Source organism: Molothrus ater, chromosome 8, assembly GCF_012460135.2.
Source record: "Molothrus ater isolate BHLD 08-10-18 breed brown headed cowbird chromosome 8, BPBGC_Mater_1.1, whole genome shotgun sequence".
NCBI classification, from domain to species: Eukaryota; Metazoa; Chordata; class Aves; order Passeriformes; family Icteridae; genus Molothrus; species Molothrus ater.
This window is the reverse complement of record NC_050485.2, coordinates 20143070-20157393: the sequence shown is the minus strand read 5'-3', so window position 1 is coordinate 20157393 and position 14324 is coordinate 20143070. Positions and strand designations below refer to the sequence as shown.

General features: G+C 35.8%; 1 protein-coding gene across 4 annotated transcripts in view; it reads left to right on the top strand.

Annotated features, from left to right (window-relative positions):
• Nucleotides 1–14324, top strand: part of EXOC6 (exocyst complex component 6) — an 88515-nt gene that overhangs the window by 46580 nt on the left and 27611 nt on the right. For 3 of the 4 annotated variants that reach the window (XM_036385332.1, XM_036385335.1, XM_036385337.2), the window contains 3 exons: nt 1154–1333; nt 4368–4397; nt 9943–10084. In XM_036385332.1, the coding sequence (XP_036241225.1) occupies nt 1154–1333; nt 4368–4397; nt 9943–10084 (352 nt within the window). The remainder of the gene's footprint in view (nt 1–1153; nt 1334–4367; nt 4398–9942; nt 10085–14324) is intronic. The other variant, XM_036385336.1, reaches the window with a different exon arrangement.

Genomic DNA, 14324 nt, shown 5'->3' with positions numbered 1-14324 from the left:
ATGTAGACTTGACTTTAATTGAAACTTTCTTAGTCATTGCCGTCTACAAAATTGTGGATATCCACATACTCCTTTGACATGATGACAGGTTGCCAGATTCTTGCATGTTGGATTTGGAGAGCTGTTCAGTGGAGCCTTTCTCAAGTTGATTTGACAGTAAAAATGCTATTTTTAGGGAATCATACTTTGATATTTATTTATGGCAGGGCCGCATACTTTCTTGTTTACTCCTGAAGTGCCTCTCAGCCTAGGGCCTGATTGAATTCTAAATTTGGCACTCTCAGTGTGAGGACACCTTTAAGCTCATAAATTTTTATTTTTTCTTTTTGCATTTCTTACTTATGCTTTTCTCAAATGCCATGTTTTTGGATTGCTTTCTTCTAGAGGAAAGTAGCGATGGGAGTTTCATCTGCTTTTTGGTTACTTCAGTGTATCCAGGCTATTTTTACCCTCTGAAAACCTTAAGCAACTGATCCATTTGGTTTAAGTCAGTTGTCTTACTTGAATTATTTCTCCATATCAGTTAAGAAAATTTTATGTCGAGCCCAAATTAGAAAGATCTCAATATCTTTAAACTCCAGGCTGGCAAAAGTACAACTTTCCAGCAGCGCACACACAAGCACCTGCTCATAGGTCCTGTTGGATCTCTGAGGAAGTCCCCTGTACAAACGAGGCAGAGGCAGCATTGTAAACTCAGCTCTCACTAAATGCAGGACTTTGCTGTTCCAAAGAGTAGAATCCAGGGTGTGGCAAAGTAGGAGCGAGTAGGGGAGTGCTCTGCATCACTGTATGTGATGATCAGGATATTTAAAGGAGGATGAAAAATTATGAGTATTCTCCAGATGTGCAGCTTTAAGACAATAATTGCATAAAAAACATGTGATTACTTGACCTCTGTCCATAAAAGACAAAATTATTAGGGTCTTGTATTATTTTCTTCATAAAAGAAAAATCAACTTTGTGTCAGGATTGATAAATTTGTAAGGCAGAATTAAATGTGTTTTTTAAAGTACATTAAAGTACCAAATTCAATAAAATATTTTTTTAATCTAAGAGAAACACAAGACTTCAGTTTTGTTGATGGATATCATTTTATCTGCATTTAATAATATTTTAGAATTCTGACAAGCATTGCAAACTTTTTTTTTTTCAGGATGCAAGGCATGCTGCAGAAGGGGAAATATATACAAAACTTAACCAAAAAATTGATGAATTTATTCAGATTGCTGATTATGATTGGACAATGTCTGAGTCAGATGGAAGAGCCAGTGGATACTTAATGGACCTAATTAACTTTTTAAGAAGCACATTTCAAGTTTTTACTCATTTACCTGTAAGTGTTCAAAATTAAGTTTAATTTCAAACTATTTGATCATAATTTTATTTTAAAACAGTAAGGTTTGAACAAAAGATTCTGGTTTTTGATTTGTGCACATGCTGACAGATGTATTTTTAAGTTTTTCTCAGCACAGAAATATTGTCAAATGGATATCAGTATGTTGATGAAGCTTACCCATCAGAATACTTAGAAAATACTTTCAAATACTTTAGTCTAAATATTGTTACCAGCAACTAATTTACAAATAGTGTAAGAACTCAGGCAGTTTTCTACAGCCTTTCTGGTGTACCATGTTGGTTTTGTGTGCACATGCATTGGTTCAAAAAATGCAGAATTGGTGTAAATCCTACATTTGTGCATAAGATTGTGGAGGTCTCGTATTCCCTAAGGCTTTTAGCTAAATATTTTTGATCATAAGAAGTTATTTGATTCTAGTTAACAGAGCTTCATTGAATGAAGTGTTGCTCATATTCAAATATCCCGTGTTATTTTGTCCCAGGAAAAAGGGTACTGTTAACCTGTCTTATGTATGAATTGTTACGTTCTGTTGTCTGATTTCCCCTTGCTTTCAGATAAAAAAAACTATATCTAGTTTGGCTTACCATCATAATGGTTCATAGTTTTATAGTACTGGAGTAACTTCAGTAAGTAATTCAAGCTACATCTGCTTTTTATCAGCTTGTCCTTGGTTGTTACAGTCACGCTGATGTCTGAGTGCTTTGCCCACCTGCAATGCTTAGAAAGAATAAGTCCTCAATGCATAGAATGTTTTGAGGCTTCAACTGAAAGAAAAAAATTCTTTATGTGCACAGCAAGATGTTGAAGTTGCTGGCATAGCAGGCTGATCTTGTCTTCCAGATATTACACAGAGGCTGTGATTCTTCTGTCTCCTGTTCTTTTAACTGACTCAAAGACAAAGGCCACTCCAACTGTATCATGTGATACTGATGTGAATGTGTCATGTGAGGCATGTGCCTCTGTGCCAAATCAGTGGAGCGTTTTTTGATAAAGAATAGCAAGTTTGTTAGATAATGTAATTCATTGTAACTTAGTATACAAAGCAGTGTGAACAAATGGCACTGCTCCTCAGTGGCCATAGGCATGTGGCAGTTAAGGGATGTGAAATTTGTAGAGCAAGATGTACACAAGTCTGTCATGAATGCATGCTGCTAAATGGCTGTTCAGAAATGAGCCACAGACAAAATGAAGTAATGTGTTAAGGGAATGCAAAGAAGCAGCTGTGGCATTCAGACTTAAGAAGTGTGGAAGGTGTAGAATTATGTGCCTGGGGGTACAAGTCAGCCTTTAGAGAAAGCTAGTTTCTGTAGAGAGGTTATTCTGTAATTTCAGACTGGTCAGGTAACAGGCAGGATGAAGAACTGTATGGACAAGTGGTCTGCTGTGGCAAGAGGTTTCCTGTAATTTTTTACTTATCCTGCATCTCATTCCCTGTCCTATCTTGACCAATTGTAGAAATATACGGTCCTGTGAATGCTGTGTGTGACCTGTGGAGTTTATATGAAAATGTGTGCACACTATGGTGATTCTAGTTAGATTTGTACTAGTAAGTTATTTCTGTTAAAAAAAAACTTACAGTAAAAGTATTTTCCAAGATTAGCCCAGAACCAGGTTCTATGACTCGTTAAAATAGTAAGTGCTTTGGAGTGATAAACTGAGCTAGATTTTTCACATGCTGTAATTAAGGTTTGGAATACTTTTAGAATTAATTTTCATTAATGAATTATTCCAATCATGTTACAGTGTCATTTCCATAGTAATTTTTGTATGGCAGAAACATTTCACTGCTCAAAATAGTTTATCAGAACTTTTTCTGTAATTAGCAGTCAAAGAACAAATCCCTAGCACACTGGCCATAATTCTAATAAAGAAAAGAGTGGAACAGCTAGAGAGGTCTCTTCTCTTCTGCCTTTACATACCCAATTGTGGTAGAGGGCATTGGGCTAGGACTAGGGACCCTAGTTGGCCACAGTAGTTCTTTGTTGTCACACTCCAGTCACTGACTTTCTCTTTGGTATTGTTTCAAATGCTAGTCTGCCTGTAGAAATGTTGTAATATGTTCTTTAACATTTTTTTTTTGTTGCAGTCAGTGGGTTCCTCTCATTAGAATCTTGTTTTATTTTCGTTGTATGTATAAGCTGTGTAAATGCACAGGGATGTGTCTCCCTTTGTGCTTTTAGGTGGGGCTGTACTGAAGTGTTTCTGTACAAATGTAGACATAACTTTTCAAAAATGCATCTTACATTGTATATCTGGATTTTGCAATTTGTATTCTTTTCATTGGAATATTAGAACTCTAAATCAGGTAGATCATGAACTGTACTGAATCTGCACACAAAGTGACAGAAGTTAGTTGGGGTCTGATATCTCTGTTGAATCACTGGAAATGTCTTGTGTCTCCAAAGCTTTTTTCCCCTCTCAAGTTTTGCGTGTTAGTTTCTCCTCTGTGTTTGTTTACTGTACTTAAGAAGCAATTTTGGAAAAGAAAACAGCTTTCTTCAATCCTACAGTTATATAGCCATAAGTTTAATGTTAAAATTTATTAATGGGTCATGTTATATTTAGATTCTTACTATCCTGAGCCATTTTAAATATTGCTTGAACAAAGTATGTTAATAACACACAGATAGCCTCTGTAAGCCATAATGGTAAACAGCATTTATTTTTTAACCTAAGACTTTTGAAGTATATTCTTTCTTGTGATGAAAAGTTCTTGAAAGGCATTTCAACAGACACTTTGAAGTTTGATATTTTGGCATACAGTTCCTTATTACAGAAAAACATATTATCGCCAAATTAGTATTATTTAAGTTATAATCTCTTTGTTACACTTCAACAAAATACTGTATAAGTTCAGAGGTTTAGAAAATACTATTATGTAGCTATAATTGTTCTTTTTGTACACTTTTTCTTATCTTTTATTGCTACCAATTTTTTTATTCTTTTTTTTTTAAGTTGACAGTACATCTTAATTTTTTTGTTTTGACTGCCTTACTGGTTTCCTTCTCAGCATAACAACAATGACCATGCAGCTATGTCGGTAAGTAGATGCAAGATGAAGAAAAAGCATGTGAACAGAAAAACTATGAACTGCCTGCAGGCTTATTGCTTCAATTTTTAATCATTTAATAAAAAGACACTTTCTGTTTTGCTGATAACTTGCTGTGTACCTTGTGTGGATGCATGCAGGGATCAAGTTAATGACTAACATTGGGCTTTCATACACTGGGACAGACAGCAGGAGTCCTAAAAACCTTGCAGAAGGTTGATGGGGTGTGCCTTGCATCCCAAATGAGGTAATTTAGAGACTGAGACCTCGTGAAAGAGAGGTCAGGTATCAAAATACAGCTATGAGACATGCATACAGAATTAGGATAGAGTGATGTAGCTGAATAAAGTAATCAGTGAAAGTTCTATCGTTCCTCTGCTACATTTGTCTGGGGTCAGGGGAATGTGTGTACTGGTGTTCTTTATTTGCTTTTCCAATTTTTTTTAAAGAAGCTGATGAATTTAAGAATTCTCCTATCCCTGGTTATTTTCGCATTGTAATTTTTTTCATATGGCATAAACATTGTCACGATAATGAAAGTGATGAGGTTATTACTAAATTATTAAAGCTGGGGAATGAATCTAGCAGTGGGCTCCCAAGTTGTTCAGAGCCTAGAGCACAAGTTATTAGTGGAGCTGTAGGGAGGTGGAGTATTTAGTCTGTTAAAGAGAAGGCTGAGGAGAGATCCAGTGGCAGCCTACAACTTGTTGAAGAACAAATACAAAACTGGTGGAGCCAAACTTCTTGGTTGGACTGACAAATTCAGACGTAGCTGTGGTCACAGGTTGAAGCTTGGGAGGTGGAGCTTTGATATTAGAGGGAAGATGTGCTTAAAGAAAGTAGAGCAGTTTTGAAGGAGACTGCACAAAGAGGCTGCTGAGTTCCCATCCTCTGCTACTTTGAAGGGTCTAGGAAAAAAGGTCTATGGACCTGAAGTAGTGTTGGCAGCAGTGCTCCACGTAGAAGGTTGGACTAGATGACAATGTTGGTTCATTCCAATCAACACTCCCATCATCTGAATACTCAGCATGCTGGTGAATTGTCAAGCTAATAGGTGTCATGAGCTCTGTGTTTTGTATAGAAATGTTTCCTGTAAGTATTGTATAGGTCTCAGGCTGCTGGTTATTTCATGACAGAGGGCTAGCAGAATTTCAGCAATGTAGAACACAGAAGATGTGTGGCTTTGGGGAGGTTATAATTAGAAAGTCATGCAGTTTTTAATGGTTCTGTTTTCTGAATTCACAAGAATTTAGTCTTTTGGGATTATGTTTATGTCCCATTTTAAATTAGTCTTACAGTGTATAGTGCCATTAGATGCTTTGAATCAAAAAGCAAATTAAAGTTTAATTATACAGTCATTAATCTCATGAAATAAAATGGATGATCAAATTTGTTATTAAGAAACTACCTTTTTTAGTTTTGTTTTGAAGAGTTAGGGAAAAATGTTTCCTTGTATTTCCAGATGAGTTAACTCGAAATTATGTGGGCCTATATATAAGTGGTTTTAACCTAAGTTTAGAATTAGCTGAAATTTTATTCTAGATATATGCCTTGTCAATACAAAGTTGGAAAAGAGTGACCATTGAAAAGAGACTGTTGCAAATTACTTTCAGTTAGGTATTGGTAGCATTTGGGGCAGAGACTGGAAGTAAAATTGATTCTTAAAAATTCCATTCATGTTTTTATCATACTTGTATTCTATCAATAGTTCAAAAGTTGGAGTTTTTGACCTTGAGTGATAAAATTTGTATGTTTAATTTATTTGCATTTTCAGAAAGAATAACATTATGTTATTTCATATTGCTATATTAATTCTTCACCTTAGCATCTTAGATTTAACGGGTAAGTTTTTTATTTTCTTTTTATGCTGAGGATGGCAGTTTGTGTTATTTTATTGTTTCTGTGATTGGCAGCAAAAGCCTAATTTCACAGCTTGCAGTGAGGGTGAAGGGGTGGTGGTTTTCTGCAGCTATATTCAAAAACTGTCAATCAACAGCCTCCACAGGCTACTTAGAGAATGGGTTTTCTTACTGACTTCTCCAACTGCTGCTTCATGCTGTCTTTGATTGGCACAGCCTGGCAGGGAGGATGGATGAATCTGTCACTGGCTGGTTAATTGTGTTGCTGGTCTCAGCCTGACATCAGGTCTTTGACTCCTAAGTGGCTCAATACAAAACAAATTAGCAGATTGTAGTCATATTTCTCATTCTATATGCTTTGACTTTGTTGAATGCAGTCCATAAATCATATTGACTGACACCATAGTGAATGATGAAAGCTGCTTTTGAGACAGCTAGCATGGGCTTTAGAAAGCAGCACCGCGAAGGTGCCGTGGAAGGATGCATATGGCTGACCCTTTGGGAATTTCCTAGGAGCCAAATGTCTCTTTACTACAATTGTTCTTAGGAGAAAAGCTTTTGGGTCCTATAAAAAAGGATTTAATATGTCAGCAGATTCTCTTTACAAGCTCCTTTGAAATATAAGAAGTTTGTCTAAGGGTTTTCTCTTTTTACAAACTTGTATTTCAGCAAAATGTGGAGGCTGGGTGAAAAAACAGTTGCCTTTAACACTGTTAGCAGGTGTTTTTGAGTATAGAATAGAGTCCTTGTTTCCTAAACTTTACACTGATTGAGTGGAAGAATAGGTTTTGTAGATAGGAGCAATTAGCATAGGCACAGCAGAGACAATAGTAGTGTCTCCAAATGGGTGGCAACTGGGGCAAATGTGAGAAGCCTGCTGAATCTCTGCATGCTGTTGAATATAGGTATTTAATTGCTAGATAACCATGGCCACCCCCACCCCCTTAAATAATAATTGTAATTTTAAAAGGCAAAAAACCCAAACATCAAGACTGTTTTAAAATTAGCTGATATTTGTTCAATCCTGAAAAATAAATGTTATTGCTATGTTCACAAATACTTATATTTCCTCTTCAAAATGCTTTATGAAAATTTGGCAAGGAATTGATGATGTGGTAGATGTTGGAAATTTGGAGATGAATTTTTAACTAGATTCTATTTTTCAAACACAAATGTTTATTTTATTATTTTCTGGGTAACATATATTCAATGTAATTTGAACTGGGAAGCCCTGAATTTTGAAGAGGATAACATAGTATAGTTCACATTTCTCTTAGTTAAAATTCAGCATTTTGATAAATATGCGTAGCTTTGTTTTTTCTCTAAATTTGAGACTATTAAGTGTTTTTTAGTATCTACTGTGTATAGTAAACTTGTAGTATTTGTTGATGTGTCATTTGAACAATAAGCCTGTAGTTCAAGTTACATAGTTGGAAATAGTTTATATGTTAGGATGTTTCCATTTTATGAAACTTCAAAACCAACATTAAATGTACATGTATTGATACTTATTTAAAGTCCGAGTGGCTTTAGCTGTGTCATCTTTGTATTGTAACCATTATCTTGTGCTCCAGTACTATTGATATTTGCCAGAATGTAACAATTAACTACACATGCTTGTTAGAAATATAAAATTCTGTCATTTATTTAAGATAACAGATGAGTACACATTGTTTCCATATGAAATAAACTGAATGTTAAAATTTTTCATGACAACCTATTTATCTGGTTGAACTTTTATTACATTACAGTGGCAGCATAAATAGGACATGGAGCTGATTTGATGGAGCAGTACATTAAACAGAGATGCACTAGTTGTTCCATTAAATCAAAATGACATTTCCATTAAGTATTTCAAATGCACTACACTGTAATTACATGAACTGTGGCCCATTTAGTCCCCTTCTCACCTCCCTTTTTCCTTCCTTTTTTGCCTATTCTTTTTTATTTCTTCCCCCCCCCCTCCCCCCGCCATTCATATTGATATTGTTCTGCTGGGGGAATAGAGCTGCATGTCTCCCAGTATAATTGCTGTTGGGTTTGGGAGACTTTTAAGCATGCTGTTCTTGTATTGTTTCCTACATTCTTTGTTGTCAGTTCATCTATTTTGCTCAAATATGTTATTTGCTTTTCTGAGATTTTCAATTAAGAAACTCACATGTCATTTTAGATAAAAAGCTCCTTACAGTTCAAGGTGTCCTAATCTAGAAAAGAATTAGCAGCAGCCATTTAATGTTTCAGTGTGAATGTGAGGAGGGTTGAAGGCTTTCTATTGAATTCATTATATTTTAATTACCTTTTAACAACTAATGGATTTTTAAAGCGTGAAATATTTGGGGCCAAATTTGCTTTCTGTTATGAAAATTTTCTGCACATGAAAATTCAATCATCTTAGCAAGTTGACATATTAAGGACAAGATCTGGCTCTTCAGATGCTGGAGCAGAACTTTCCAAACTTTTTGGGACAGTGAACTGTCCATTACAGTTGTTCATTATTTATATTCTGGGAGTCAACAGTGAATTGATCAACCTGACTTTGCAGAAAACAGCTGGGGAGCCATTACTTTAGAGAAGCAGGTGACATCACTGTACTAATGGATAGAAGTAAAACAATAGTGCCGTGTGCTCCAGTAGCTCTGTTATGTTATTATGATTTCTTTTGTGTTAATGTGTTGTTATCTTTGTTTCAATATCATTGTAACACACCCATCAGTTGAAAGCAGTGGTTTCAGTACATTAATCTACAGAGATTCTTGTAGTTGCATTTGACACCTAAGATCACTCTGTTTTAAGAGATGGCAGTGCTGTGAATAGAATAGTGCCATCTGGTTTGCTATCTGGTCTCAAGTGGTTTTCTTAACTTTAAGGTAGAATTTTGTTATCTTTAAATTTTTCTGTACTAAATTTTAAATAATTTATTCAGGTTAATGTCAGACTTTGTGTTTTGTTTTTTGATCTCATGTTGGGAAAATTGTCTCAGTTACATGTAGATGATGAGGAGAGCAATATTGCCAGCTAGACTGTGATTGGGAAATTATTTCTATTTTGTACAGCAGAGGGCTACATTTCATTTTGTAAGTAGTTGATCACTGACAGCACTGATTTATTAAGCACCTGAGATGATGGATAAGCATGAATTCTTGAAGTAATTCAGCAACAAACTTTGAGATGGAATCTGAGCAGTTAAACTACCAACAATTAGCACAAACTCTTACAAGAAATGCCTCAACCAATTGCAGTCATTTTGGTTTATGTAAAGTTGGGGGTTTATTTAATTTGCTACTGTTAAAAATATGCTGCATGTTGGTTTTCATTACATTCTTGCTTTCATTCTGTTTGGGTTAAAAATATTTAAATAAATCCACAAAGCCATTCATATGCTTCAGCAACCTTAATTGCCATTGTTTTGGAAATGTCCTTGTATTTGTGAAGACTGTTGGATTACTGGAAGAAATATCAATAATTGTTTTAACATCTATTTAATCTAATTCTCTGTTTGATCTAATAGAAACAAATCTAACAGGTCGAAGAAATAACAGGAAGTATGATCTCTCTCCTTCTAATCTAAATTTTGTATCATTAAGGCTTAGAATGTATATTAAAATCCAGTCAGATCAGCAGTTCTTTAGTGATGTATCATTTGTTTCGATTGTAAAACTTGTTGCTTTTTCTACTAGGGAAAAGTGGCCCAGACAGCTTGCATGTCAGCCTGCCAGCATCTTTCAATGTCCCTAATGCAGATGCTACTGGACAGTGAATTAAAACAAATAAGCATGGGAGCAATTCAGCAGTTTAATTTAGATGTGATACAGTGTGAATGTAAGTATATATTCCATCTGTATTTGTCTTAACATTGAAAAAAGTTATTTAGTGTAAGCTATATCATGATCCTTTTCCATAATCTACTAACCTTGCCTTTTATTGAAAGTAATATTACAGTACATCTTCTTGTAAAAGTATTTATAAGTAAGTATGTTGGCATTCCTGGGAATTTTTTTTAATGCAACTTTTCTTTTAACTAAAATACCTAAATTGAAACATACATTGTTGTTACTCCTAATGGGGTCATAACCACTATATCCAGTAAAAATTTAGTTTAGTACAAAATTGCCCAAAAGTACTACATAAATATTAAGTTTTAATGGTTAGGAAAAAAAAGTCAAATGTCTATAAAATTCTAATGTTTTCTCTTGAGTTCATCTATTATGATACAGATATTTAAATGTGCTTTTATGTAGGGTTTTCCTCACTCCTAGAACTGCTACTGCCTTACTGTGCAGAGTAGTAGTACTCATTTAGTAAACATTAGATGTTTTCTTACTGTCACTGTTTAAAATATGGTATCAGAATTATTTTGTAAACTGGTTCAATACAGCACTGAAGGCAGGATTAATTACCTTGTGTTTTGCATGGAGCTTGTGGCTCAGGGTGAGCTGTTTATCTGTAGGAAGGAAGTTCCATGAATAGGTGTTAGGACTGTATAGTTGGTGGCTGAGATACAGTGGAAAGGCTCACTAGAGATTTTTTCAATGCGTATTTTCAGATTCTTCTCCTCTGTTGTTTTTTGTTTTGTTTTTATTTTTTTTTTTTTCCCAAAGTATCTTTGGTGTTAGGTATTTGAAGCACAGAACTCAATGATTTTGTTGACAGCTGTGAAATGGGGCAGTTATTCAAGTCATATCCTGAGGCTTTTAGTTTGGATACATGAAAAAAATTGGTGACTACTCCATTAAAAGCCACCTATGGGAAACTGAAAATTTAATTTCAAGCAATTTGGTTAGCATCACAAAAGGTTCTTGTGGGACAGACTTAGGGGTGTTTTTGTCATTTTAACCATATACTTGTCTTTTCTTCTCCTGCTTTATTTGTTACATTCCAGCTCAATTCAGTAACAGGTAGAGCAGGCATCTTTCTGACAGTCCCTCACTGTCCAGCCTTAAGGCCTTTCAGGGTATGGAACAATCTGAGAGGACTATCAGGGTCAAGTTGATAGAATATTTGTGATTGTGACATTAAAATTCTGTGATTGTACAAGTTAACCAAGCAGATCATGGTTTGACTTTTCTTACTTCTAGTATGCTTGATGTTGCAAATTTATTAGTGTACTTTTCGGGTAGGTACATGGGAGCGTGTTTGTGCATTTGTGTAGTTTCCTATATGTAAAAAAGTTACCAGTTGTTAAAAGAGAAATTATACAGTATTCATAGCACTGACATCATAATCATTCATCTTAACAAGCTGAATTAATGGAAGCACTAAACCATCATGTGCCTTCTGAACACATGGTGTAACAGTGAAGAAAACTTGTCCATTACAGTATTACTCTGTTTCTAATATTTAAAATATCAGCTGTGAACAACACAGTACTTCACTACTCTCTGTAGATGACTAATGCCCTGTTTCACCCTGGGATTTCTAGCAGTACAGGGCTAAAATGCATATCTTGCAGGTGACTTTCACAGTATGAACAGTATGTTCGCAGCAAAGAAGGGAGAAATTCCACTGTTTCCAGCTGTCATCTGGTCTTTGGCTTGTTTTGAGACTGTTTTCTTCTCAGGCAAAGGCTGATACGTGCCCTGATTTGTGTCATCCTAATTTCTATTGCCATTCTTTCTACCATCTTTGGTTCATGCACAGCAGAAACTTCATCAGTGAAGAAATATTGGTAGAGTTTTATTTAGTCTAAAATGATATTTCATTATTTTAAAATAAAAAAGTAATATAACTGTAAGACGACATGGTTTTTCATATGTAGCTGTTATTCTGAGTATATGGCATGGACAGGACATACCCAAGCTTTGGCCAAAATAAGAAAGTTTCATAAAGCTAGTAACTTAAAAACTGAAAAATACATTCTTCCACCACTGTGTAATTTCTAGCATGGGCTGTACAAGGCTGATAGAATGAACTTAATTTCTTCCTAAGTGAAAAGCTTTTAAGGCATGTTAGGAAAAAATTATTTTGCACAGAAACCCTTTAAGCAGTTTAAATACAATTATGGAAGCTTGTCAGAGTAGTGTGTTGCAACAAACCACATTTTGCAGTCTGTGGAATAAAGGAGTGACACAAGATTTTGCTCAGACTGCTTTACTGATGTGGTTTCATTCATAAGGTCCATCACAAGCACATTCCAGGCCTCACTGTGATGCCTGTGATTTATGTTCTTGCTCATCACCCTCCCCCAGCTTTATTCTTTGATGCTTTGGGATTAATGGATACGACAGTGACATTTCAATTAGTGCTTAGAGTGGGCGAATAATTCACAACTGTTGGGAGTTTTCTACTGTATTGTATTAATGGGTTTGACATTTTACTTACAATGGAGTATACTCAGATGAATTTTGAACTAAGAATTTAGATAACGTGTAGAAAATTATTAATATCTGAAGGCAAACTTTTAAAAATTCTTGCTAATATTGTAGAATTTTTTTTCTGATCTTAAACATTATAATTTTACTCTTTCTAATAGGAACTGGAGAGATCTAAATAAAATCAGAAAAATATGATAATTTGTTAGTTTTTTTCTTTTCTGTTTAAAAACAATGAACAGTCCAAACAACAATTCAGCAATCTGTTAAAGTCAGTAAGTTCTCTTCTTAGAAAAAAGAGTCATCATCATCTCACTCTTCTTCTAGCATGTTTTTTGTTTCCTTCCAAACGATCCAAAAAGATTTAAGTTTTATTTTAGTTTGTCTTGTTCTAATGAAAGTATTTCTCTACTTCCTCTGCAAATTTTATAACCTAGAGCAGTGTTTTACCCCTGTATTTTGTACCATTCTTTCTTAGTGCTTATTTTCACTAGGATGATTGAGATTCTTGAAGCACTGTTCAGAAAATAGAACGTACTAAGTCACATTGAATAAAATCCAAAGAGTGGTCTTTTGCTTGAATATTACATTTTGGTTCCCCAAGGAAGGAAATGGGTTGGGAAGGGGGTGTTTCTGTTTCTTGAAGATGAAATTCAAATGTGAGTTACTGTATTTCACTTTACAGGAAGAAAGGTGTGCATAATAAAAAATTAGCTTTTCAGAGGCACCATCCAGATCTACTTAGCTTACATCAGCTTCTTATTAAGGAATTCGAACTTGTCTAAAGTTGTGGTTGTTGGAAGAGCTAAATGTTTTTGTTTTTTCTTATTTATGTATTTTAACATAGATGAATTGTGAGGCAGGATTAGTTCACAGAATGAAATACGGGTGAGTGAGCATCCTTCTTCACCCAGATATGAACGAGTGGAAAGGTTTTGGGTCTTGCCTGTAAGCAAGCAAGGGTTAGTGGAGAGTTAGTGCAAAGTACTCCGTATTTTCCTGATCAGCCCTCTGTATGGCTTCCTGGCAGTCCCTCCTTTCCCCCACTGGGTGGGGAGTGGCAGTGTCCAAAAGCAAGTGACATCCTGACCAAAGTGTTCTCTCTCTGCTGAGCACCAAAAGTGGTCTCCAGGTGGGCATTCAGAAGCTGGGGAACCCAGATGCTGTATTTCCTTGAAAAGGCACATATTCTTCGCTGGAGGCCCCTTGCTTTACGCGCCTCCTGTCCCCTCTGGGCAGTCAGGTTAACCTCACTGGCTGGAGGCCATCCCTCATCTGCTGCTCGCATGTGGCAGCGCGGGGGCACAGGAAGCACAGAGACCTTGCTGGCACGGGGGGCTGCTGCCTGGCCAGCTGGCAGCTCCCTCAGCAAGGCTCCCTCCAGGCCTGTTTGAACAGCTGGAGCATCCAACAGGGCTGCAAAGTGGCTGAGATAGTCGCCTGATTCTTTGCTCTTCCTTTAAAAATACTTCTGTAGCTTTGCTGTCCCGCCTGTGAATCAGTGCTATGAGGCTGGAGTTAAACTGTCCTCATTTAGCTTTTGATTCAAAGTCTGGACTTTGGTTTTTCATTTCTTCACTGAACAGCAAAACTATTTGTCAAGAATTAGGTTCTGAATTCCCAGACCAACAGAGAGGCACAACCAGATGATGCCTAAAAGATGGGATTTTGAGCCAATAAAATTAAGAGACCTGTTAATAAATCTAGAATTGTGTAGAAATTCAGTGCAATTTACAGTTAAAGATACCTTA